Below are 27,854 nucleotides of genomic sequence, written 5' to 3' on the forward strand. Positions count from 1 at the left end.
GATTTATCTGAAAATTATACCATATGCCTAAGAAAGATCGACTTAAAAAATCAAAACTACCAAAACCACTTCTTCCTGAAAAGGAGTTTCGTGATAAACACTTCAAACCAACTGTTGATAAGCAAGTCACATTTAAAGAATATTCGCAACACTTTGAACATTGGACACCATGGCAAAGAAAAATTTTATTCTGTCAATTCACATCACAAAGCACTGTATCACTCCTCGTTTCATTGTCTACCATTATGGAACCAGTTTTTCATAGAGATTATCAAGTATCTAATACTGGAACGTTCACATCATCACTCATTCATAATTTCTCGACATTTGAACCTCTTTCAGAGCAAAGTCAACCTGAGAAAGATGAAGGAGGGAAAAAACAAAACTTGGAAACCCTATCAACTGCTTCATTTTTAAGAAAAGATAACAGTGTGCTTTTTCAAGGTAAAAGACAGAGTCAAAGACTATCAAACGTGAGTAAGATAGATTTCAATAAAAGTTTCAATAGATTGGACTCTCTGAAGAGTAATACTTTGGTTATTGAGAAAAGTCTTCATATTTTGGATGGTCGTAGTAGTCCTAAAACCAGGAGAACGTCAAGTCGTGTGAAGAGTCCATTCAGTGAAATACATATTGAGGAATTACCTTTAAAAGATGATCAGATGATTGATCACAAGCATGAAGAATATAAACACAAAGATTCTGTTTCAACCATAGACTTCTTTGCACAAAGACATGGGAATAAGGTTGCAACCCTGGGTAGTTTTGTTAGAACCACTAAGAATTATCCAATGAAGCCGACTGCAGCATCAATGAACTATAAACATAAGCAATGGTATCTACCACCAATAAAACGCAAACAGACCTTATTAAAAGCCTCTAAAAGTGCTCTTTTAAAAGATTTCAAAGACCTATCAAAAGAGGTTGTGATGTCTTATAGAAAATGGACTAACGCTGAGCAAGGAGATTTTATTTTATCTCTGTTGGAGTTCTGTCAACCAGAAGAAATCACATACCTGGGAAATTGTATACAACAGAGACTCCGTGAAATTGGTGATATCAATCGGTTACCCGATAAAGTTCTGCTAAAGGTTTTTAGCTATCTTGATAAGAAGGATTTACACAGCTGTAGTCAAACATGTAAACGTTGGAAATATTTAGCATTTCATGATACTGTATGGAAAGAAATGTGTTATCAACTAGCAGAACAATACAATCAACATGGAGTACTTCAATATTTGGAAAATATCTCTGTTGATTTCAAATGGAAAAATATTTACAAAGACTTGGAAAATACAGTACAACAACTAGTAGATGCAACAGTCCTACAACCAGTTAATGGGGCAATAGTTCCTTCACAAAACCATGGAGGTTTTATTGATGCCATTGTTGAAGAAGATGAAGACGAATACATAGAAAGTCCTGAACCAGTTCGTTTGGGTAAAGGGAAGTCGTCTAGACTTGCAAAAGTTATATTAGGTGTTGATTCCAAGACGAGAATGAGTGATTTGGCTGAAGAAGATGATGAAGAAGCAGAAGATGAAGAAGATAATTATGATGAAAACATGTTTACTGAGTATAAACATATTCACCGACATGAACTCTCTCCTACAAGATCATTTGGCACTTTTGGTAGTGAAAATTCAAAAGAAGAAGTTCAAAAGGTAATTTTCTCATGCTGTATGCTTCAAAATGATATTTCAAATTGACTTCATTCAAGTTTTTTGTCTGCGTGTAGGGTTTGCAGTTTCAAAAATCTGAATATTTTCACCCTAAAGTCCATAACGTTTTCGGGCATGTTTGGTCTTAGAGTAGGAATAACGTTATTCGTGAGAAAAATCGATACGCGTGTCACCCTTAATTTATCTTATATAACCACCTCCTTTTTGAAATAATACTAAAAAGTTTTTCCAACATCATTAAAGACAATAAAATGAGTGGTCATGTTTTTTATATTAGTTTTGAATGCTAACCTTTTCTTTCCATTTTTAGGTCTTCACTGCAGCCGCATCCGGAACAGAAAAGCGTGCCGTTCACAAGCAATCAAGCACAATGAATCATGTCAGTTCGGATACAAATTTTGCCAATGAATTAGCTTTTGATGTACGCTCTAAACTGGTACAACCTATCAATATCAGGGTACGTATATACTTAAAATATCCATGCGTTGTTCAATCAATTCAATTTTAAACAAATATTCTTCTTTTTCTTTAACGTGGCAAATGTATCGAATTCCTTGAAATTATGGTTGTGATATATCTGTATTTCTAGTTTGTTATCCAATAACTAGCCTATGAGTGTTTCACAAGACCCCGTCAGGCCATATTTTAGAAAGACAAGGCAGCGTCCGTTGGTGGCCAAAAAGGGCACTTTTTCCAGTGTTTTTCCACTAAAAAGGCTGTTTTTACCAATACTTTAGTAATTTCAAGAGGGGCAGCGTGCGATAACTGGACGCTTAAAGGGCATGAAAAATGGCCTGCCCGTTAAAAGAAGTACGGAAGTAAATACGAAATTTGAAAGAAAACTTTATTCACTCTTTTTTATATAGAAGAACATTTTTATGCTCAAAAATGAGACTTTGATAATATTTTTTTGCTTTTTTATCGACAGCATGAATCATCATACAACAACACTAAAAGAACACCTGATGAAAACTTCATGAGTATCTCTATTCAAGGCGTTCGCTCACTGAAAAGAGTGCGCAAACTACAGGTAATGTACGATTAAAGGCCTTACTATTTAAAAAAAGAAGTTGTTTACACAGCTCAAAATTAAATCGCACCCAGTATAGGCCCCCAGTATAGAGTTTTAGTTACATAAATAACTGTGTAGGGTTTATTCACTTGTTTTATCTTATTTAAAAGTATCTTTCCGTGAGCTTTCCAGAGGCCAGTCCTTTAAAATCATAGCTGAAAATAAAAACCTACTGAATATTAATTTTGCGAAAATCATTGTCAAAGACATGTTTAATGGCTTTGATTTTGGGTGGAGCACTTGCTACTTAGTACTAATTACGCTACATATCTTTATTATTTACAAATTGATTATAAACTAATGTTTCGCCTTTTGTTGGACCTACCCCGGTGGAGGTCCTATAAATTAACCTGTGTCCGTTCGTTCGTTCGTTCGTTCGTTCGTTCGTTCGTTCGTTCGTTCGTTCGTTTCGTTCGTTCGTTCGTTCGTTCGTTCGTTCGTTCGTTCGTCGTTCGTTCGTTCGTTCGTTCGTTGTTCGTTCGTTCGTTCGTTCGTTCGTTCGTTCGTTCGTTCGTTCGTTCGTTCGTTCGTTCGTTCGTTCGTTCGTTCGTTCGTTCGTTCGTTCGTTCGTTCGTTCGTTCGTTCGTTCGTTCGTTCGTTCGTTCGTTCGTTCGTTCGTTCGTTCGTTCGTTCGTTCGTTCGTTCGTTCGTTCGTTCGTTCGTTCGTTCGTTCGTTCGTTCGTTCGTTCGTTCGTTCGTTCGTTCGTTCGTTCGTTCGTTCGTTCGTTCGTTCGTTCGTTCGTTCGTTCGTTCGTTCGTTCGTTCGTTCGTTCGTTCGTTCGTTCGTTCGTTCGTTCGTTCGTTCGTTCGTTCGTTCGTTCGTTCGTTCGTTCGTTCGTTCGTTCGTTCGTTCGTTCGTTCGTTCGTTCGTTCGTTCGTTCGTTCGTTCGTTCGTTCGTTCGTTCGTTCGTTCGTTCGTTCGTTCGTTCGTTCGTTCGTTCGTTCGTTCGTTCGTTCGTTCGTTCGTTCGTTCGTTCGTTCGTTCGTTCGTTCGTTCGTTCGTTCGTTCGTTCGTTCGTTCGTTCGTTCGTTCGTTCGTTCGTTCGTTCGTTCGTTCGTTCGTTCGTTCGTTCGTTCGTTCGTTCGTTCGTTCGTTCGTTCGTTCGTTCGTTCGTTCGTTCGTTCGTTCGTTCGTTCGTTCGTTCGTTCGTTCGTTCGTTCGTTCGTTCGTTCGTTCGTTCGTTCGTTCGTTCGTTCGTTCGTTCGTTCGTTCGTTCGTTCGTTCGTTCTTCGTTCGTTCGCTCGTCCGTTCGTCCGTTCGTCCGTCCGTCCGTCCGTCCGTCCGTCTATGTTTTTCACACAAACATTATTGATAACAATGCTCACCATCAAGCATGATTCAATTGTTAATAAAACTGATTTTTGCGACCAGAACTTTCTATTTATTTTTTCCCTACAACCCTTCCCTCTCCCCCCATCAACAATCAATGATGAATTTATGAAAAAATTTATTTATTTTCTGACTGATTTTTTTCATTTTTCTCCTCGCATTGCTATCTAACTTTTATCATCAGGTAGGTCTATTCATCATCTAGCTTGTTTGCACTAAGATGCATAACTATAAACCCTCGAATGTGACGGAGCTCGATTTTTGGGGAAAAAAATTGGGGGTAAATTTCAGCTAAAAAAGGGTTTTTTGGACTTTGTGAAATATTGGATCATTGTTTTTTTCTGACTTTTTGCATGAAAGTAGGTAAAAGCAGATTTTTGTAAAAAAAGAATTTTTTACCTTAAAAAACGCATCTTTATCTATAAGAATCACTATTAACAAGCATACATCAATGTTCTTAAAATTACTGAATTTTTTGATGAGATATGTTTTTTGCCCACGAAATTTTGTATATGAAAGAATATTTCAAAAGTATGAAATTTTGGTTTCTAAACGTTTTTTTTATAAGAAAAAAACGACTAATTTTAATAGATATCGTCACTATTTGTGTTCTGAATGATTGTTTAATGGTCACGCTCACGTAGATATCAATTATATATGTGTTAAATGCATAACCAGGTAGGTCCATAAAAGTATCACTTGTTTCAATTTAGGGTCATCTGGAAGCAGTTTTAGCAGTTCAATTTGACAGGAAGAGGGTCATGTCAGGCTCTATGGACAGGACTATAAGGTATGTAACTACTAGTTGCTCGAGGGAATTACCGTATTCTCTATAAGAATATCGATCAATTCTGATTTTGAACTCCATTTTCTTTGATTTATTTATTTTTATACATACAAAATATTCATTTTGCTCGAAATTGTTTTCTAATTCTTTTCCAATGTTATTTCCCTGTATACAAAAAGGACAATTGAAAATCAAGACCAAATTGAGGCATAACTAGAAATGTTTATATTTTTATATAGTCCTCGTTTACAATTAGGATAATTCTATTTGGACCTACCTCCGGGTGCCCCGGTGGAGGTCCTATAAATTAACCCATGTCCGTTCGTTCGTCCGTCCGTCCGTCTGTTACCAGCTTTTCTCAGGATTGGCTCATTAGTTTTTTCTGAATTTTTGCACAATGATGCAAAATGGCAATGCCCAGAACGTGACGGAGCCCGGTTTTTGAGAAAAAATTTATTTGGGCAAATTTGGGCCAAAAACTACCTAAAAATAGGGTTTTTTGGACTTTGTGCAAAATCCTGTCATTACTTTTTTCTGATTTTTTGTACAAAGATGGAGGGCAAGATTCTCTAAAGAATGGCTGAAGTGGTTTTTCCCGGAAAATTCTTATTCGCCTTAAAAAACGGATTTTCGTATTTTGGGGGAAATTCCCTTTGACCAAATAAGAAAATATAGCTTTTCTCAATGTTGACTTGTTTGGTTTAGATTATGGGATGCGAGGAGTGGACGCAACTTTTATAAACTGAAAGGACATCAGGTATAACACCCCTGTCTCAGTGCCCCGGTGGAACATTCTACCACAATGGGAATGAAAATTTCTACCAAAATTCAAAATTTCAGTGGGGATGGGTTAGGAATGCAATTTCTACTTTACTTGCGAATTCCCAGTGGGGTTGAAATTGTAGGGTATTTTACCACCGGGGACAAAATTTAGGCAAAATTTTCCAGTGGGGCATGGGTTGTGTAAGTTAGAATTATAACAAATCAAAGTTTATAAGAGATATACCAGCTTAAAGATACTTGATTAGTCTCCAAACTTGTACCCATTCCCTCAGCGCACTTTTCATGATTCTGATAGCAATCACGATTCTATCACATCCATCAGTAAAATTGTACAAGTTGCTCTGGGTATGAAATTGGCTATATCTCGTCTCTTTAGAAGCTCGAGAAGTGTCTCGCACCATCATCATGAGAAATTCACCAAAATTGCCAACAATGTAATTTCTACTGTAGACTGTAGTATAAACTATTTATATGAAAGTAGTTTTAGGTTCGAGTTTTAAAATGTTTTTTTATTGATTAGGGTGGTGTGCGTTGCATTCAATTTGACGATGAATATATAGTGACTGGCTCCTGGGACACCACGTGTATTGTAGGTTTTTTTCTTTCACAATGGTACATTTACTTCGTGTTTTTCATTGAAACTAGATTTCGCGATCCATCTAAATATTAAATATAACTAAATCAGAGACTGGGCATCCTTGAAGATAATGTAATGAAGAGTTTCGCAAAAATGGAATTCGAAAGCTCGAAATCCGTAACCAAAAATCGTTGCTCAACCCCTTGGATATCCTCTCTTATAAAGATGCTTACCCCCTGGATATTGTATTTTTTTTGAACCGCTGATGCGGATTTTACAAAATTTTGACCTTGCGAAATCCGATTAAAGTAATGTTTTATCTTTAGGTGTGGCACATCTCACGATTTACGCTATTACATACGATCAATGAACACACAGGTGCTGTCGCTTGTTTGGAAATGAATAAAGAATTCTTGTAAGTCCAACTGAATTTTCACTCTCTTGAGGTGGACTAGACTGAGCTTTTTTGACTGAACTTTTCTTTCTGATAATCTTTTATGACGTTGACTCCAGTAAAGTTGTCCACTTATCCGCGCCAATCATATTGTAGTCCGGCTAGTAAAGAACTTTTTATCAGATGAGTGGAAGGGAAGTCAATAAAACAGGTGAGGGTTATCTGATTAATATTTACATGAATATATTCTTAAAAAAGAACCTGAACCATTAAAAACAAAATATCTAAGTAATTTCAAAATAATGTAAAACCAGTACTTTTATTTTCTGGTCTTTTGCGTAGGTATCTTGACGGTTTGATTGCTTAATACGATAATCAACTTGTCTTGCCTCTAAATTATCGACATTGTAAATTGAAGTGAAATATAATGTTTCTCGCTCTTCATTCTTTACGAAGCTTATCTAACGTTCTCGAAAAGGGTTATCTTATCTGAATAATTGCTCTGAATTCCTTATACTTCAAAGTTCGTCATTTATCTTTTGGAAAGTTCTCTTTCATCTTTTGGAAAGTTCTCTTTCATGTTTAAATATATAAAGTCGTCTCCTTTATGTTAAATGCACTCGCGGTTCTTTGTCTAGCCGCTCTTGAATCGTCCTGATGTTGAAACTAGGTGGTCCTTCGGTTAACTTGTAGAGCCTTTGTCGAGACCATTTTTGTCAAATATTTCAAACCATTAATTCCTGGCTATTTGATGAACACGATTGAAGCCGAAGATTTCTTTAATTTTGTTTTTGATGTTGACGGTGAAAACAACATACAACAAAGGACTGATCACCGAATTCACAGCAATGGTTGGCGAAAGAAAGCTCTTCAATCGGAATTTCTCCCAATCATCTATGTAACCTAGCAACGACATTGCAATGATGACTGTCTGTGGTAACCATGACAACATGAAAATCAAAACAAATCCGTAAGAAGCATAAATGGCTTTCAAATGTTGGATATAGATGGAGTTTTGTGTTCGGATGCGACGTATTTGGTCAATACTGGCTCTCAAGATGTAACTATTGAATATGAAAAGCACTATCAGTGCAACCAGGATGACCCACTGAATTATTATCTCCACAATATCATTGTCCAGGGTCATGAAGATCAACAAGAACGATAGAACCAAGCAAGGCAGCCAAGTCACAATGATCACCTTTGAGATTGCGTACTCACACGTTTGAAGTTGAAACTTGAAAGGCTGTCGGACAGCTTGGTGTCTATCAGCAGAAACGAGAACGAGGCTCAATACACTAGCCACCAGACAACATTTTAACAGGCTAAGAAAAACGTTGAAACATGAAGATCGTTGATCGATAAACTGAAGCAACTGACTAATTATTGAGATTGAGATATAGGATATGAACATATTGACCAAGTAGACATTTGAATGTTCAGAACGTAGACGTCGATTCTTCAAAATGAGGACAATCAAAAATGTGTTGATGATCAAGGATAAAGCATTCATGGTATTAAGAATGCTTGTCACTCGCTCAAATGATGGTGGTAGTGTAAATGGGGCGTTAAAAGTTTGGTTTGTGTTGAAAGTGTTGCTCCATGGATGAGAAGAGTTAAGGCTTGTTGTTGTTGACATGATGTTTTTATTTCTTCCCTGAAATGAAATTGGTAATAATAAATAGCAATCAAACATGACCCGTCGACGGGGGCCCAAGGCCCTCTTATTTTTTTACAGACTAAATATTTTCTTAAAGTTAAAAACCTTAAAAACAATAACTAACCATGGTTGGTGACAATATTTTCCCAAAATATTGGGCCCCTTTTAGAAACGGCTCATCGTGGCCAATGGCAAATAAAATAGAAGATATATTAATCTTCATAAAAAAACTTACAAATGCTAAACTATGATATACTATGCAACTCAAAAGTTCGTAGATTTCATCTTCAGGTTTTAACTGTAGATAAGATCTTTCACTAAAAAGTACACTCTGGATTACAGATCTAAAAAATTCGGGAAAAGTCTTTCAGCTGCAGACATCAAGGGTTTGAGCAGATTCAAGGAGCGTCGTTGTTTCAGTTATTTTTGGTCGTACTGTACTGTCTTTTGGTGTTAGTTGTTTTTAGTCATCTTCTCGTTGGTCTGTTTGGCATGTTGTACAAAACTTATCATTCGTCTACAGTAGACTCTCACTTACATCCAAACTTCTATTATTTGAATCTTTCTTTAATTCGAACTAATTCCAAGTCCCCATCAAGGACGAGGGGTAAATCACTCGAAAAAGTACACCTCAACAAAAAGTCAAAGAAAAAGTCAAAAAGTCAAATAAAAGTAAAATGAAAATTCAAAAACTCAAAAAGTATCGTACACCTTTTTTCAAGTGATTTACAGCAGCACAATATCGAAAATATTTTTACACAAGAAAAAAAACCACCAAAATCATCTTCTATCTGATTGGCTGACAAAAAAGAAACGAGGTGTACAGCTTAGCGCGCACAGTAAAATATCTTGATATCCCTTGTTTACTTCGTAGGAACTGATTACCGAAAGGTATATGACTGTCTATCAAGAGTTATTGATCTGATTCTTATAAACTAGATGCTTATAAGAACAATAAACATGCTCATATTGTGCACCGTCCCTTTTTTTACTTTGTAAGAGCTAATTACCGAAAGATATATGGCTGTTTATCAAGTTAATGATTTGATTATTCTAAAGTAGATGCTTATTAAGAAAAATAAATAAGCTCATATTATGCGCCGTCTCTTGTTTACTTTGTAAGAAATAATAACCGAAGGGTATATCAACGTCTATTAAGAGTTATTGATTTGAGCTATAAAGTAGATGCTTATAAGAAGAATGACAATGCTCATATTGTGCACTGTCCCTTGTTTACTTTGTAAGAGCTAATTACCAAAAGATATATGGCTGTTTATTAAGAGTTATTGATTTGATTCTTATAAAGTAGGTGCTTATAAGAAAAATAGATATGCTCATATTATGCACTGGCCCTTGTTTACTTTGTAAGAGCTAATTACCAAAAGATATATGGCTGTTTATTAAGAGTTATTGATTTGATTCTTATAAAGTAGGTGCTTATAAGAAAAATAGATATGCTCATATTATGCACTGGCCCTTGTTTACTTTGTAAGAGCTAATAACCGAAAGATATATGGCTGTTTATCAAGAGTATTGATTTGATTCTTATAAAGTAGATGCTTATAAGAAAAATAAAAATGCTCATATTGTGCACTGTCCCTTGTTTACTTTGTAAGAGCTAATAACCGAAAGATATATGGCTGTTTATCAAGAGTTATTGATTTGATTCTTATAAAGTAGGTGCTTATAAGAAGAATAAATTTAAGCTCGTATTATGCGCCGTCCATTGTTTACTTTATAAGAGCTAATTACCAAGAGGTATATGGCTGTTGATCAAGAGTTATTGATTTGATTCTTATAAAGTAGGTGCTTATAGGAATAATAAATAAGCTCATATTATGCGTCGTCCATTGTTTACTTTGTAAGAAATAAAACGTAAAAATCAATACAAGTCGCAACAAAATAGATAAAACGATAGGTGCGCCGATAGGCCTTCTCAGAATCTAAAGAAACAACATGAACATGAACATGTATATTTTTCTGGCGAACAAGCCCACTACGTGAAGCAACAAAAGCCCCTGCGGGGCAATAAACGAATCAAAACAAATCTGACCATTTTTGATGTCTTCAGGTTGTCTCAAAGATAAAGCATCTTTTTTGCGCTAAATGCTGGTCCCGTTATGGTTGTTCAATTGTAGCAAAACTGATTTGTCTTCATTTAGTGAGTTTTTTTAATTAGTGAAAAAAATATATCTAATGATTTTTTCAAGCAAAAATTTATATCACTAAATAATTTTTTTTTCACTAAATAAGAAAAAATCACTGAATAAGAAAAAATCACCGGTACCCATACCCGGTAGTGCCAATATCTTTCGGAAAAAAATTGTCGGTTATATCCGACATTGGCAAAATAGGAAACCCGCATAAATCTATTTTTGATAATAAATTTTCATGGCAATAGAATTAAACATCTTTTTTAAAACCGCAGCAAATAGATCGAGGTGCTAAAATAAGGTATTGGCACGGAAAGGGTTCACACAAATAAAACCCTGAATCTTCTCCGAAACACCAACACTTACTTTTAAGAAACAATGAATAAAATTACCCTGTCATTCGCAAAAAATAGTTCTCGCCAGAATTTAAAAGATCGCCAAAATTATTTCTCTCCAAAATTGGTTCCCTTGAATCGAATAGATTACCTATTTTGTTTGTTCGACCTTCAAAGAGCAGAGCTTAACAAATTCCAATCCAACTTCTTCTTTCAGTCGATTAAAATAGAATAAACTTCGAAATCAAATCTATCGATTCTTATACATACCCATACATACGTTATATAATGCTAATGCGACTGAGATTTCTTTTGTTTTCATTGTTTAACTTTCTCAGGAAAGACCTTATATAGAAATAAAATACCATTTCAGGATCTATTAATGCATATTTTTGGATCACTATTGTCTCCGTTATGAACTATAAGAATCACGGCTATTTATTAGTATTTGTACGTTTATTGTTGAGTTAATAAAATAAAGTCTAAGGGAAAATCTTTGAGATAACAGCAAAAGAAGTTGTTTGTTTTGTTGTTTTTTTTGGACCTACCTGGAGGTCCTATAAATTAACCGTTGTCTGTTCGTTCGTCCGTCTGTTACCAGCTTTTCTCGAGATTGGCTAATTAGTTTTTTCTGATTTTTGGCACAAAGATGCAAAATGACAATGTCCGAAATGTGACGGAGCCCGATTTTCGAAAAAGAGATTTTCCCGCCGAAAATGTCGGAAATATGCCGGAATACCCGGGTTTTTTGGCATTTTCTCGAGATTTCATCATTAGTTTTTTCTGATTTTTTGCACAAAGATGCGTATTAGCAATGTCCAAAACATGGCCTATTCGGATTTTTGAGAACAATTTTTTCCGGCCGAAAATGCCGGAAATCGTCGTTTTTGTAGATTTTCATAGGACTTTTTCATCATATTTCTTTGTGTTTTTTTTTCACACAAAAACAATGTTGATAATAATGCTCACCATCAAGCATGATTCAATTGTCAATAAAACTTTTATTGCAACCGGAACTTTCTATTTTTTTCCCTACTCCCCTTCCCAATCAACAATCAATGATAAAATTTAATGCGTTTTGCAATTTCACTTAACGCTATATTTTTTCTGACTGATTGTTTTCATTTTTCTCCTTATTGCTATCTAATTTTCATCATCAGGTAGGTCCATTCAGCATCTAGCTTATTTCTCTTCTTTTCGCTAGTTCAAACTTTAAAGCCTTATATATCTCTCGTTGGATAGCTTAGAGTCTATTCTTTCCTTTGGGCGCCTTCGGCGCCGCCCAATTAAGGAAGAGCGGGGCGGGCAGCGGCTAAGGTCGGAGTTAGGTTAAGGGAAATAAAGCAGTCAGGCCCGCTGACGGAAAGGTACCCAGTGGTAAAACTTCAAATCAATTCGCTAGAGGACAGAATAAAATAAAACAGGGCCAAATTCGGAGGATCTTTGATCACTCGTTGACCAAAAAACGGTCAAAATCTCAAAAAAGTGGGTTCGTCAAATTTTTGCATTTTCTTTTTTACTTTTTGGCTCAAAATCTCGCTGGAAAGACTCATTTTTGAAATCTTTTTTGCTTCACCATGAAGCACAATCCAATTCCTACGAGTTAGACCAAAAATAACGATTTCTAACTCAAACTGTGCATTGGCACTTAAAGGGTTAAGGCTTATTTTTCAGGCATCTGGTATTTTTCCCAAATGGTTATTTTTAACGATTGATATTACAATTGCGAAAAACAAAAAGAATTTATCAGAAAAATGGGAAAACAAAAATATTTGTCACTGACTATCCATATCTTGTTTTTGTCGAATATAACCCGAATTGAACTGTTTTCTTAGTTAATGTAATAGAAACACTGAAAATTATGTCCAAGCTGGAAGTATTTAACTTAACATGTTGTTTATCAGTTACAATACAGTTACAATCAATAAGTTCTAGTTTAGACGTTTGACCTTCCCCTTGTTTTTTGATAACAGTCGGCAGATGGTCAATACGATGCTTTTTTGTCAGTTTTTAGTCAATTGCCTAAATTATGAAACCGTCAGCTCTCTGTCGATCTTCTGCCTCGTCTTACATAAGTCTAGGGACCGTCCTTAGAGACGTCCTGATATGAAAGGACCTTTTTCACCACTGATCTTCATTTAATCTACATACTGGATCGGAAAAAATCTATCTAGTGAGCAGAGATATAGATATTGTATTTTCCGATATATAACGACGGTCCTTATAAATAGGGACCTCCTTTAATACTGTTCAAGTTTTCTTTCTCCGTGCTTTTTTGGCCAAGGTATTTTGCAAAACCATTTCGTTCTGTGTGTTTGTCAGAAAAAAATGTACCTAGTAAATATTTATAATTTCTGAAAATTTAATTCAAAAACTAAAGATTAAATTATTTGGTTAAATCCATTGTCATCTCTGGTCAAAGTGTTAAATTTGAGGCTTCTTGCAGGGAATGAAACAACTTAAATCTCACCAAAATAGCTGTTTTACCTGTTTTTTAAATCCAGGGCGAGTACAGTACGATTTCCCACTAGATTCTATAAAATGTATATAGATTGTAAACCAAGATTTCTTTTCCCAAGTGAAAACTCCCTTCCAAGATACCCCCCCCCCTATTGAGATAGTAAGAAGATGCACAGAGTGATATAGACTCTCATTTTTGTCAAGAATTGATAAATCTCCCCGGCTTTGAATAACGGTGATGATTTTATCCTGACAAATAAAATCATCATCAAAAATCCTTTTCATCATAGAATCACAGGATCTCACGACAATTCAATTTGCATCTTTGAGCGTGGAACATGGAAACTTCTAAAAAGGCTCATCGGTCATAAAGGTATCATTGACACCATTGTCCTGTATAGCTTACAAATCAATTTCATTATCTCAAAAACATTCTGCTAAAAACTGAAAAAACAACTTTGAACTTTATATGCGTGGAAAATTTTGACCAATTTCTTCTTTTCTATAATGAAACCTATAATGAAACATACAAACCGTTTTTGTTTTCATAAAGTTATCACAAACATCTATTTTATCACGTACGTTGATACCTATCGCAAGAAACCATTTTGCCCAATATAATATTCAATACTTTGTTTTGTTTTAGGTCCAGTTTCTTGTATGGCTTTCGTTTCTGAAGAAGAGCTGATAACAGGATCTCATGATATGTATGTTATTCTTTGAGGGGGGTAGATATGCATTTTTAAAGAACGACTGTGCAATAAGGGGGGTTTCTGTTCAGTGGGGAAACTAATACTACATAATAGCTCCTGAAGTGATAAATCTTTGGAGATGAAATTTTCTGTAAATTCCTAAACTTTTATTTAGCTTCAAAATGAAATAATTTTTGTCACCTAAAAATGTTCACACCTCGAGTATGATGACATATCTGTTAGTGAGGTTAACACTTTCTCAGTAGCTTTAATACTAGCTACCATAATATCATCGCAATTGGTATATAGCGTGCTTGCCTTTCAGTGCTTAAATTATATAAAGAGTTTTAATGAACCGAAAGCACTTAATACTATCCTCTGTGGCTTTTTAGGGAACCATTTCCTTTCGAATATGAAAGTATTGCTAAATTCGGTTCCCCTTTCTGTGAGCCTTCCTAAAATAATTTAAGCATTTAAAAAACAGCCTTTTTTTGCAAAAACAGCATTTTTTTTGTCGGAAAAACGTCATATGGGAACAGAATAAAGTTTCTTTCGGCGCCATACACCTTCTTTTTTTTTTTTGAGAACAAACAATTTGACAGCATAAGGCTTCGATGGCCAAAATATTAATAACAAGGACAACAACATTTTAAGGCTTCACGGACTCTAAAACACTCAATGTTTTAAGAAATCGCACAAATATGTAGAGAGAGATGAACGGAACAGGCCATATCCAGGACAGCATTCACTATCCTACGATAGGGAAATCACTGCGCTACTGGTGTATAGTAACTATACTGGAATGACTCGGGAGGAAAGTGTATCCTCGAGTGTTCTAACCTGACAAGTATAGCAACCACATCACAAAGCCAGGCATATATCTCCCCACACTCTTGTATCAAAGCTGGTACCCAATTTCCCTCGCATGGCATGGGTTGACCCGGGTGCCAAGTGAATCACAGCACCGACCCACCGAGTGGGAATCAAACACCCACCTCCTCCACGGCAGACAAGACTGATAACCACTACATTATTGCACCTCGCACAAAAATACTTACAAAATGGTGAAGGATAAGAACATATTGAGAACATTTTTTTCATTTTTGAGTTGAATCTCAAAAAGTTAAGAACATCCCAAGGCATCAGAAATTTTCGGTTTTCATATAAAAAACGTGTACTTTTCGAAAAGAAATTTCACAGTTTTTTTGTACGAATTACAAAAATTTTTAGATAGACCTTGTTGGTTCCTTTAATTTTTGTCCGATTCAACAATAAGTGTTTCTGAAATTAAAAAGATGAAATAGATTAAAGAAGCCATGCAGGTTTGAAAAAATTTTGTTATTGATGGATGCCAACGAAAGTCGTCAAAAATCTCCTTTTTTCAACTCAATTACTTTTCCCTTACTTCTCCTTTACAATAACAATGACAACGATAACAGACCTATAATTAAATGTTTTGTTTTTAAGTAAGAGGGATATCTTTTGCTTACTCATCAATATTGATTTACAAGCTTTTTTATATTGAATTGACACGGATGTGGAGCAAGATTGTTTAGTAAGAGGAAAAGAAAATATTAAGCAGTTATTGGACAAAGTCAAATCCAATATGCAAAAATATTGGGCGTGCGAGAAAAGATATTGGACGAGACTTCGCCGAGTCCAATATCTTTTCTCGTAGCCTAATATTTTTCATATTGGATGAGACTGCGTCCAAATAAATGGTTTATTATCCGTTCATCGCTAAAATATTTCTCTTTTTCAAACATATTCCAATTTATATGCTCGTAAATCTGGTTTCTTGGTAGTTTTTTATTCAAAAGTCTTATTTTTATTTTGTGACGTAACGTCAAAAAGAAGATGCTCAATTGTCATTGAACTCGTTGTGTGACGTCAATTTTTAAAATATGTAGCCTCCATGGAAGCTATATATTTGAAAATATTGGACAGCAAAGAAGCCAATCAAATGTCGCTTACGCGCGTCGGATAATAATTTTTGTTAGTAAGCACAATATAACAATAGGCAGTCCACTGTCCTGAAATGAAACATGTGTCTAATATGAAACGGGAACACTTATGTAAAAACAAAACCTTTAAATCTTAAATGTTTTTATTTACGTTCTGAGACTGAACTTACTGACTTGCTTTGGTTAAAAACTCCTTAAAAAAGCTGTATTAAATGTCAAAATCTTCTTGTTCTTATTCATCTCATAATATATAATATCTAATCTACAAAAGTAATTTGGTTGGGGCCCCATCTCCTTTGGAAATTTGGCTGACCATGAATCTATTGTATTCTATTATTTCCAGGAGAGTCATTCTGTGGAATATGGACACAGGTGAAAATTTGAGGGAATTTTATCTTCCAAAAAGCCCAATATTGACTGTCAAGGTGTGTTTATTTTTTTAAAATCTTTCATGAAACCTGTCAAAGGCTCGCAAGAAATGTATAATGATAACCAGAGCCCTTCGTAAAGTTGAAATGAGTGGGAACGATTTCACACGGGAAAAGCGAGTGCAGGACTTACGTAACTATAAGAAGAAAATTAGTCGACGGGTCAACTAAAACCCAACCCCCTCTCTTGAAGGTGTTATTGACAAAAAGTTTATTACTTTGGTTGATTATGATTTAATCTTAGATTTGTGGGAACCTTATAGCAGCAGGATGTTTGGATGGTACTCTGAACTTTTGGAACAAGACAACAGGATGTCCTGAGGGACGTATCAAAGCACATAACGGTGCAGTTCATGCTGTTTGCTTTATTGCTAAGAGATTTGTTACTGGTGGAGGGTAGGTTAATTATTGAACTGAATTTTTTTTTAGATCCAATTTTTTCGGTTTATCTCATATCACTCTTCGTCTTGTTTACGTATAAAGCGAAATATTTAACTTGTTTTCAGTCCGATCGTGCTGCAAATGAAAACAAGACGACTTGAAGTTGAAAATTTCGCCTAAAGTTTAAACTGCATGGGAAAAAAACAATAAGTAGAGATGGAAGCTAATCTGAAATCTACTTTACATCGAGCCTTGATGAAACAATTTTATATGAACAACGAGGCTCAAAATCACTAAAAGGATAATATCAATTTAAGAACAATGGTTGTTTAATTCTTAAGAACTAATAACTGAAGGGCATATCACCATCTATAAAGAGTTATTAATTTGATTCTTATAGATATACTCGCTTATAAGGAAAATACCTTATCAGGGAAAACTTCGTCGGGGAAGAGTGACAAAATTTTGGCCAAGCGACGAATATTTTTCCCGGCCTTAATGCGTTTACCAACTACCAGCAAGTGACGAATATTTTTCCCCGACGAAGTTTTCCCCGATAAGGTAAATATGTTCATATTGCGCGCCATCTCTTGTTTACTTTGTAAGAACTAATTACCGAAGGGTATATCACTGTCTATCAAGAGTTATTGATTTGATTCTTATAAAGTATATGCTTATAAGAAAAATAAATATGCTCATGTTGCGCGCCATTTCTTGTTTACTTTGTAAGAACTAATTAGCGTAGGTTATATCACCGTTTATCAAGCGTTATTGCTTTGATTCTTATAAAGTATATGCTTATAAGAAAAATAATATGCTCATATTGCGCGCCATTCATTGTATACTTTTGTATACTATTGTAAGAACTAATTACTGTAGGCTATTTCACCGTTTATCAAGAGTTATTGCTTTGATTCTTATAAAGTATATGCTTATAAGAAAATAAAGAAAAAATCCAAACTGTGAAGCTAAAGACACAAAGATATATGACGTAATCCAAAGAAAACCCGCGAAAATCGTCCGTGGTTATACGAGCGTGTATCGTATATTAAATAAGCTTAAATTTAGTGAGTTTGTCTACCGTATCGAGTACTTTCGTTTTCTTTTTTTTTCCGATGACACCAATACCGCCACTGTGAAAGACTATCGTAATACTTTCGCTAGGCGAAATTAAAAGTAAGACAGTAGCAGTTAACCACAACCATCAAATCAGAACGAATAAAAAGCTGTAGAATATTTGAATCAATAAATTACGTGTTTCAATGAGATCAATAATTTTGCATTGCCTAAAAAAAAGTTGAATACTTCCTCGAACTAGGGTTTAATTGATATTTTTATCGCTTAAAGTGTCATGTATTTTTTTAAAGTTAATTCTTTTACTTATTAGAGATAACTTGGTGAAGGAATGGGACTTGTCTACGTGTACTTGTATTCGCTCATTGACTGGTCACAAAGGCCCTGTTCTCTGCCTTCGGGTATGTACTTATGTAGTCATTAATCAAAAGAAAACTAGTTTCCTCTTTTGCAAATTTAGCTTCAAAATAATATACAGTGGAGTTTTTATAACTCGAACACTCACTTGAACACAGATTTTTTCCAGGTTAAGAAATTTCGATGGAGTATACCATGGTACCTTTTTGGCTTCGTAACTTTTTGTGAGATGATCTTTGTGACTTTTCGTAAGCAATTTTTTTGTTCGTGTTGAAATTATCTTTCTTTTGATATATAACACTTGCATATTTCGATATTTTTTCGGATTTCTTTTTTCGGACATGTCCGATAAAAGAGCGTCCGAAATATGGTTTTCGGTATCCGAATCAATGGGACTTTTTTTTGGTGGTCCCCTTTTAGGGACCACTCTGCCAAATTTCAGCTTGTCAGTAATTTTGTCCAGGTTTTGGTGAAGTTTTACCTAATTCTACCTAACTAGTAGTTCATAAGGATTTGTTGCCTGAATGGAATAAAACTTGTTTTAGTTATAGGTCGCAGTTATAGTGAATCTACTGTAGTACAATTAGATGAATCATAGGGATGACAATAATCTTTCATTTGAAATAATGCGAAGCTATGGTACCAAGACACCACCAGGATCACACATTTAAACTTTTATCCATGCTTTTTAAAGAGTAATCGCAACCATGACTATTGATCGTCCTAGATTAATTTTTCTCACGTCTAATTAGTGGAATATGTACCGCATTGTCTTTTCAGTTAATTGCTGTTCTATCTCTGTCTCCGAGCTTTATAAGAACATCGAGATTGTCAGTATATTATTGGTAGATAATTTTTGAAATTTTTCTCTTATTTTCCTTCACAAAATGTTTTTTTATTGCTAGATATCTTTGAATTTGTACCCAATAGAACACTTGAACTAATTTTGGACATATTTTAGGGGTATTTTGTGGAAACGATAGTTTTTCGCCAAAATTGAAATTATAAGAACTATATTCAGGATGACAACTTTCCTGTCAGTTTGAATGATAAATTGTGAAGGTGCTGGATTGAAATTTTCACAGAATTATCTTGATGTACTATTTCATTGATTTCTAAAAAGATTTCACTGAAATATTGTGAAGGCATTTCGAGGCACTTTATTAATTTTTGAGTTCTTTCAGCCCAGCCATTTTGTGCTTGTTTAAATTTCTTATTGTTAATCTTTCCTGTACAATGATTTTATAATGCAAGTGTATTATCAAGGGCATATCATTAATGTCTAAAACGCACTGAGAAGTAAGTATTAACGACAAACCAATAAAATTCACCATTAAAGATACTACATTACTTATTTCTTGATCAACAAATGGTCATCAAATACGACAGAGATAGAACAAGAGAAATTCAGATGTTATCATTCCAGCCGCGGCTTTCTTATACTATGCTAGAATCTCATGAGTAAAGCTGACCTTTCATCAAGTGTAACAAAGAGAAAGTTGTAATTCGTCCGAGTCCGGTTAAAGGTTAAAGATTAAACTCCTCAAAATAATTTCTCGTCCAATCATATTTAATAATTCTCTCTCCTTCAGGCTTCTCACAAACGTATCATCAGCGGATCATCAGATGGCACCATTAGAATATGGGATATGATCTGCGTCATGCAGCAGGTAAACTTGAAACTTGGTTGAAGTTTAACATTCCAATGTTCCATAAAAAACTAATGCTTCAACCTTTTAGATCATAATTGTTTTATCACCTTCTCCTGAGCTGTTGCATGCATAAATCGAACGCAAAAGCATGCACTTTTTAATTTCACGAGATTCATGACGTAATGTTTTTTGGACCTAACTGGAGGTCCTATAAATTAACCTGTGTTCGTCCGTCCGTCCGTCCGTTTGTTCGTTCGTCTGTTACCAACTTTTCTCAGGATTGAATCATAGGAATCATTTGATTTTTGGTATAAAGGTGTAAAATGGTGGTGACCAAAATGTGACGGAGTGCGATTTTCGAAAAAAGATTTTCGGCAAATTTCAGCCAAAAAACAGCTAAAAAAAGGGTTTTTAAGACTTTATGAAAAATTGGATCATTAATTTTTTCTGATTTTTTTCATGAAAGTAGGGTAACATCATTGGTAAAAGATGGCTGAAGTAGATTTTCATAAAAAAATTTTCGGTTCAAAAAACAAATCTTTATCTATAAGAATCGCTATTTACAAGCATAGATCAATGTTTTTAGCCATATTATTATTTTTATTAGTTTTTTTTTTAAGATGAAAATGTCACGGTGGAAGGCAATGATTTGAGTGTTCTAGAAACACTTTAGAATCACTATTTATAAGCTTAGATCAATGTTCTTAGCAAAATTTTTATTTTTATTATTATTTTTTCTAAACGAAGAAAATGTCACCTTAGAGCGCGATGGTTTGAGTTTTCTATTATTAAGCTGTGCATTTTTCTGATAGTGGGTTGTTTTTGTAAAAAAACAGCGTTTTTTCATGTTATTTTCTTTTTTTACTACATTTTCATAGATGTTCACCTTCAATGCACCAAAACATTTTTGATCAATAGAAAGAGTCTTAGAAAGACTTCCAAAATAATTGCTTTTTGTCGCTCTTAAAGAAAGTTTGTTTTTGATGTGAAACAGTCCTTTTAGATTTAAAGAACTGTTTCACTTGACCCTCCACTGACCCCTTTCTTTAACTTGCTTCTATTTCTCAAATGTTTTGATTGCATGTCACAAAGTGATGCAACTATGAAAGTGTATTTTCAAGTTTTTTTTCTTTTTTTATTACATTTTTATAGATGTTCACCTTCAATGCAACAAAACATTTTTGATCAATAGAAAAAGTCTTAGAAAGACTTCCAAATTAATTGCTTTTTATCGCTCTTAGAGAAAGTTTGTTTTTGATGTGAAACAATGCTTTTAAATTTGAAGAACTGTTTCACTTGACCCTCCACTGACCCCTTTCTTTAACTTGCTTCTATTTCTCAAATGTTTTGATTGCATGTCACAAAGTGATGCAACTATGAAAGTGTATTTTCATATTTTCATGTCTTTTTTCTTTTTTTATTACATTTTCATAGATGCTAACCTTCAATGCACCAAAACATTTTTGATCAATAGAAAAAGTCTTAGAAAGACTTCCAAAATAATTGCTTTTTGTCGCTCTTAGAAAAAGTTTGTTTTTGATGTAAAACAGTCCTTTTAGATTTAAAGAACTGTTTCACTTGACCCTCCACTGACCCCTTTCTTTAACTTGCTTCTGTTTCTCAAATATTTTGATTGCATGTCACGAAGTGATACAACTATGAAAGTGTAATTTCATGTTTTTTTTCTTTTTTTATTACTTTTTTATAGATGTTCACCTTCAATGCACCAAAACATTTTTGATCAATAGAAAAAGTCTTAGAAAGACTTCCAAAATAATTGCCTTTTGTTGCTCTTAGAAAAAGTTTGTTTTTGATGTGAAACAGTCCTTTTGAATTTGAAGAACTGTTTCACTTGACCGTCCACTGACCCCTTTCTTTAACTTGCTTCTATTTCTCAAATGTTTTGATTTCATGTCACAAAGTGATGCAACTATGAAACTGTATTTTCATATTTTCATGTCTTTATTACATTTTCATAGATTTTCACCTTCAATGCAACAAAACAATTTTGATCAATAGAAAAAGTCTTAGAAAGACTTCCAAAATAATTGCTTTTTGTCGCTCTTAAGCTTTTTTCACATGCACGTAAATTTTTGCTTTACACCTTACGGAAAATCGTTCGTAAGGCTGTCTTTTGGGAATTTCCGCGACATTATGTAGAGTTTTTGTTAGAGAAAGTTTGTTTTTGATGTGAAACAGTCCTTTTAGATTTAAAGAACTGTTTCACTTGACCCTCCACTGACCCCTTTCTTTAACTTGCTTTTATTTCTCAAATGTTTTGATTGCATGTCACAAAGTGATGCAACTATGAAAGTGTATTTTCATATTTTCATGTCTTTATTCTTTTTTTATTACATTTTTATAGATGTTCACCTTCAATGCAACAAAACAATTTTGATCAATAGAAAAAGTCTTAGAAAGACTTCCAAATTAATTGCTTTTTGTCGCTCTTAGAAAAAGTTTGTTTTTGAAGTGAAACAGTCCTTTTAGATTTAAAGAACTGTTTCACTTGACCCTCCACTGACCCCTTTCTTTAACTTGCTTTTATTTCTCAAATGTTTTGATTGCATGTCACAAAGTGATGCAACTATGAAAGTGTATTTTCATATTTTCATGTCTTTATTCTTTTTTTATTACATTTTTATAGATGTTCACCTTCAATGCACCAAAACATTTTTGATCAATAGAAAAAGTCTTAGAAAGACTTCCAAATTAATTGCTTTTTGTCGCTCTTAGAAAAAGTTTGTTTTTGAAGTGAAACAGTCCTTTTAGATTTAAAGAAATTTTTCACTTGACCCTCCACTGACCCCTTTCTTTAACTTGCTTCTATTTCTCAAATGTTTTGATTGCATGTCACAAAGTGAAGCAACTATGAAAGTGTATTTTCATGTTTTTTTTCTTTTTTTATTACATTTTCATAGATGTTCACCTTCAATGCACCAAAATATTTTTGATTAAAAAAATTAGAAAGACTTCCAAAATAATTGCTTTTTATTGTTTTTACGTTTTAGAAAACTTTTTTTTTTGATGTGAAACATGTCTTTTTAGATTTAAAGGAGCTCTTCTCGTCCTTTGTTCCTAGCACTCTGTTTTCCCTTTCTTTCCCTTCCTTGTATTTTCTTTCGATCCTTATGCTTTTGTTTATTTCCATGCTTTTCTTTTTCTTTTATACTCCTCTGTTTTCTTTCCTTCTTATCCCTCCTTTTTCGTTCCTTCTCATCCCTCCTTTTTCGTTCCTTCTCCCCTCCCTTTTTGTCCCTTCTCATCCCTCTGTTTTCGTTCCTTCTCATCCCTCTGTTTTCGTTCCTTCTCATCCTTCCGTTTCATTCTTTCTCATCCCTCCGTTTTCGTTTCTTCTCATCCCTCTGTTTTCGTTCCTTCTCATCCTTCTGTTTCGTTCCTTCTCCCCTCCCTTTTTGTTCCTTCTCATCCCTCAGTTTTCGTTCCTTCTCATCCCTCTGTTTTCGTTCCTTCTCATCCTTCCGTTTTGTTCCTTCTCATCCCTCCATTTTCGTTCCTTCTCATCCCTCAGTTTTTGTTCCTTCTCATCCCTCTGTTTTCGTCCCTTCTCATCCCTCCGTTTTCGTTCCTTCTCATCCTTCCGTTTCATTCTTTCTCATCCCTCCGTTTTCGTTCCTTCTCATCCCTCAGTTTTCGTTCCTTCTCATCCCTCTGTTTTCGTCCCTTCTCATCCTTCCGTTTCATTCTTTCTCATCCCTCCGTTTTCGTTCCTTCTCATCCCTCAGTTTTCGTTCCTTCTCATCCCTCTGTTTTCGTTCCTTCTCATCCTTCCGTTTTGTTCCTTCTCATCTCTCCATTTTCGTTCCTTCTCATCCCTCAGTTTTTGTTCCTTCTCATCCCTCCTTTTTCGTTCCTTCTCATCCCTCCGTTTTCGTTTCTTCTCATCCCTCTGTTTTCGTTCCTTCTCATCCTTCTGTTTCGTTCCTTCTCCCCTCCCTTTTTGTTCCTTCTCATCCCTCAGTTTTCGTTCCTTCTCATCCCTCTGTTTTCGTTCCTTCTCATCCTTCCGTTTTGTTCCTTCTCATCCCTCCATTTTCGTTCCTTCTCATCCCTCAGTTTTTGTTCCTTCTCATCCCTCTGTTTTCGTCCCTTCTCATCCTTCCGTTTTGTTCCTTCTCATCCCTCCATTTTCGTCCCTTCTCATCCTTCCGTTTCATTCTTTCTCATCCCTCCGTTTTCGTTCCTTCTCATCCCTCTGTTTTCGTTCCTTCTCATCCCTCTATTTTCGTTCCTTCTCATCCTTCCGTTTCGTTCCTTCTCATCCCTCCGTTTTCGTCCCTTCTCATCCCTCTGTTTTCGTTCCTTCTCATCCCTCCTTTTTCGTTCCTTTTCATGCCTCCGTTTTCGTTCCTTCGCATCCCTCTGTTTTCGTCCCTTCTCATCCTTCCGTTTCGTTCCTTCTCATCCTTCCGTTTCGTTCTTTCTCATCCCTCCGTTTCATTCTTTCTCATCCCTCCGTTTTCGTCCCTTCTCATCCCTCCGTTTTCGTTCCTTCTCATCCCTCTGTTTTCGTTCCTTCATACTTCTTATTGTAGACTCAGCTTCAGAAAATGTACAAAATGATCCAAAATTATGAATTATGAAATTTCAGGATTGACACACAAACTTTTGATTCCACTACATGTCTTAGTCTCTTGAACACAATCTCTAGGGCATTATTCTGATGCTTTTCAATTCAATTCAAAGTACTTACCTACTACTTACCTTATGGTAAAGATGCCTTTGTTCCACCTGCATCGCCTTTCTAGCCATCTTTCGTAGTACTGCTTCATTTTTTGTCAACTATTGTCAAGTGTTAAATAATATTTGACGTCAGTTTTGATAAGTTTATTTGGCGTCATCTTATCCATTTATTGCTGCTGACGTCAATTTCACACATTAAAAAAATGTTCTGCCTGAACAGCTCAAAAGGTCCATAAGTTTAATTGAAATTTTGAAATAACATAACACCTTTTTTATAGATAAGTTTAAAATGTTTTGAACAAGAAAATGACAAGCACTAAATTTAATTATTTAATCCCTATATTATACTTTCTTTAACGGAAACACCCTGGACGACCCTGGAACATTTGTCTACTTTTCTTGCAACAGTCCTAATGTGTCACTAGCAGTTATTGTTTTCGGACCTACCCCACTTTCGTGTTTTCTTCCTATCTGTAACTCGTGTTATGCTATTGGGCTCTTCCAGAAAATGTCCGTACATTGGGGGTGAAGGATATAGTGTCCGGGGGTAGTGAAAAATCTACAAAATTTGCCTTGTCCGAGGGTAAATTTTCTCTGTTTGAGGGTAATTTCAACCGTCGTTCGTTCGTTCGTTCGTTCGTTCGTTCGTTCGTTCGTTCGTTCGTTCGTTCGTTATGAGCTTTTCTCCAGTTCTCGTTCGTTCGTTCGTTCGTTCGTTCGTTCGTTCGTTCGTTCGTTCGTTCGTTATGAGCTTTTCTCCAGATTGGCTCATTCAATTTTAAAGATATTTTGCACAAAGAATCAAAATGGTAAACCCTCAAATGTGACGGAGCCCGGTTTTCTTTTGGTCAATTTTGGCCAAAATATGCCCAAAAATGAGTTTTTTTTTAGATTTCCTCGAGTTTAAATCCATTTAAGGATTTCTGATTTTTTGCATAAAGACAGAGTACCAACCATCATAGGGAAGAAATGGTCAAAGCAGATTTTCGTAAAAAAAGTTTTTCGGCTCAGAAAATGAATTTCTAGCTATAAGAATCATATTTTATAAGCATAGATCAAATGTTCTTACCTATTTTACCCATTTTCTTTGCTATTGAAATTAGGTTTGAAATTTTGAGTTGCTAAAATGCTTTTTATAAGAACTGGGCCAAATTGTTAATTTATTTATAAGCACATTGGAAAAAACATTTATAATGGCATGAAGAGCTTAAAAATTGTCATATTCCGCTGAAATACAGTGTACTCTTTGATTGGATGAATTTCTACAGGTCTAATTTTCATTATTTGGAAATTTTGTTTTTTCAACTTTTTTACAAGCACATGCTTTGAAATTTGGCTAAAATATGCCCAATAATGTGTGTTTTTCTCGAGGTTTTATCATTATCATTCAAAAAATGAATTTCTAGCTATGAAAGAATCACTGTTTACAAGCATAGATCAATATTCTTCTATCTTATAAATAAAGAAATTACCTTTTTACCCAAACAAACCTTATTATATTTGATTTTGACCAGTTTTTTCTTATGTGTTTCATTTTTTTAATGTTCATTGATTAGTTTGATAACCAGGTAGGTCCATAAAAGTATCACTTGTTTTTCAACGGAAACACTCCGGCAAATATTCATGATATGCACCACTGGAGAGTCTTACAAGAACTTTTAAAATTTTCCACCCAATACGTCACTTTTTCTATTCTTTAAGTGAGGTATTGGGTGGAACAAAAACAGAAAGGTTGCTTAATTTCGTGAAGACATTGCAGTGGTGCATATCATGAATATACTAAAAACAGTTGTTCAAAATCTGCCATTACTGGCAAAAAACCGGGATATTTCCGTAAAAACACTACGTCATTAATATGACGTGAAAATTGAAGTGAACCCGAAAATCTCTCACAACAAAGCTTTCCTTGGATGTTCATGCCTTTGACCCCCTCCCTGAAATTTCTAAATATTTTCTTCAACCAATCTTCTCCACCATTTTCAGATTGGAGGGCCATACGACGACATCCGAAAGATCATCATCCCTTCAGAAACGATCAACGAAAGACAATGGAAAGAACGCAAAGATGTTTTCCAAGATTTTGAAGACGAAGTCTGATACAGGTCGTGAATAATTTTTTAACCCTGTCGGAAAAAAGCCTTTACAAGAAATCTAAGTGCTGATATCAGAGGTACGATTTTTTATTCGTTGACTTCAACAGGGTGATAAAGTTTTGCCCTACAGTCGGCTCTCTCTAATTCGAACCTCTATAATTCGAATCTTTCTCTAATTTAAAGCAAAGTCCAGTCCCTTTTTTGAATTTAAGAGACAACTGTATTCTATCATGGAGGTATAAAGAAAAACAGGAGATATACTATGTAATTATAAACCACCCTCGCCCTACGGTTCGATTAAAAAGTTACGAGGTTTGCATGCTCATAATCTCATATATCGTTCATTTTTAATGAGCTCTGTTGTCCATTGGTGAAATCTTATTAGCTCATTTAATATGGGACGAAAGTCATTGTTTCTTACGAAGTCTTACATCGGTGTAAGAAAATATTTGGACTTAAAAAGGCATATAAACTTGGCAGTTCTTCATCAAATGACAAGATTTTTCAATTAATGTTTTTACAAAGTGAAATCTTTTGCTTGATATTTTCCTCCAAAATTCTCCCATGGGCCCCGGCGAGCCATTTTGAGTGAGGGGCCAACATTTTTGTAATAATTTTAAAAATGAGTATGGAATCGCGCGTGCTTATAAAGAACTTTCCATTTTCTAGCTTAAGAAAACATAAATCTGTTTCGTTGGGCTAAGTTTAATCTAATTCTCGTATATTAGAAGGCTAGAAAATTTCAATACTGAAAGTCTTATCTCATCGGGCGAGCAGCCTTAGAATTTCTTCTGATCCCAATTTATAAAAGAAATCAAAAGACTTTAATGACTTTAATGACCAATTACCGACAGATTTAACTCCTTTTTTCTTAATACCTCCATGATTCTATCTACTGTTTTGAACGACAATTAGTGGTTCCTATGTACGGTAATTTCATTTGTAAAGATATTGAAAATTAAGATGTTTATAACTTGATGATGATTTTTAAAAGATTTGTTTATGTTTTTATTGTAATATATTTTTGTGATTTTTAAAGATGGGTATATTTCTAACGGTCAAATTCTGTTCCACTTGTGGTCGACATACCTGTTTGGGGGCTCACGGTTCCACGAAAATGTCTCTCAGATATTTTATGCGTGCTTTTTAAATTTTGGACTGAGTCAATTATTTATTAATTTATATTTAGTTTTTGAATTTTCAGAATTAAAAGTTCTTAAGACTCTTTCAATGTTCACTTAAGAGACTATTTTATTTGTTTCTGAAGTCCTAACCT

The 27,854-nt window shown here is 34.8% G+C and overlaps 2 protein-coding genes across 2 annotated transcripts; one reads left to right on the plus strand and one right to left on the minus strand.

The window, feature by feature from the left end:
• LOC136818808 (uncharacterized) lies at nt 1-27,815 on the plus strand. Its single transcript, XM_067075045.1, has 14 exons — nt 1-1,664; nt 1,993-2,139; nt 2,611-2,712; nt 4,798-4,874; nt 5,577-5,628; nt 6,175-6,243; nt 6,558-6,646; nt 13,524-13,606; nt 13,880-13,940; nt 16,233-16,314; nt 16,562-16,713; nt 18,086-18,173; nt 19,722-19,799; nt 26,469-27,815. The coding sequence occupies exons 1-14, from the start codon at nt 24-26 to the stop codon at nt 26,580-26,582; spliced, it is 2,835 nt and encodes a 944-aa protein (XP_066931146.1). The 5' UTR covers nt 1-23; the 3' UTR covers nt 26,583-27,815.
• Nucleotides 22,800-24,554, minus strand: LOC136818768 (uncharacterized). Its single transcript, XM_067075007.1, is given in 4 exon segments — nt 22,800-23,580; nt 23,583-23,784; nt 23,946-24,185; nt 24,507-24,554. Coding segments are annotated over 4 exon segments (588 nt in total). The 3' UTR covers nt 22,800-23,482.
• Nucleotides 27,816-27,854: the final 39 nt, after the last annotated feature.

The sequence above is a fragment of the Clytia hemisphaerica genome, unplaced genomic scaffold (assembly GCF_902728285.1).
Source record: "Clytia hemisphaerica strain Z4C2 unplaced genomic scaffold, Clytia hemisphaerica genome assembly, whole genome shotgun sequence".
Classification (NCBI taxonomy): Eukaryota; Metazoa; Cnidaria; class Hydrozoa; order Leptothecata; family Clytiidae; genus Clytia; species Clytia hemisphaerica.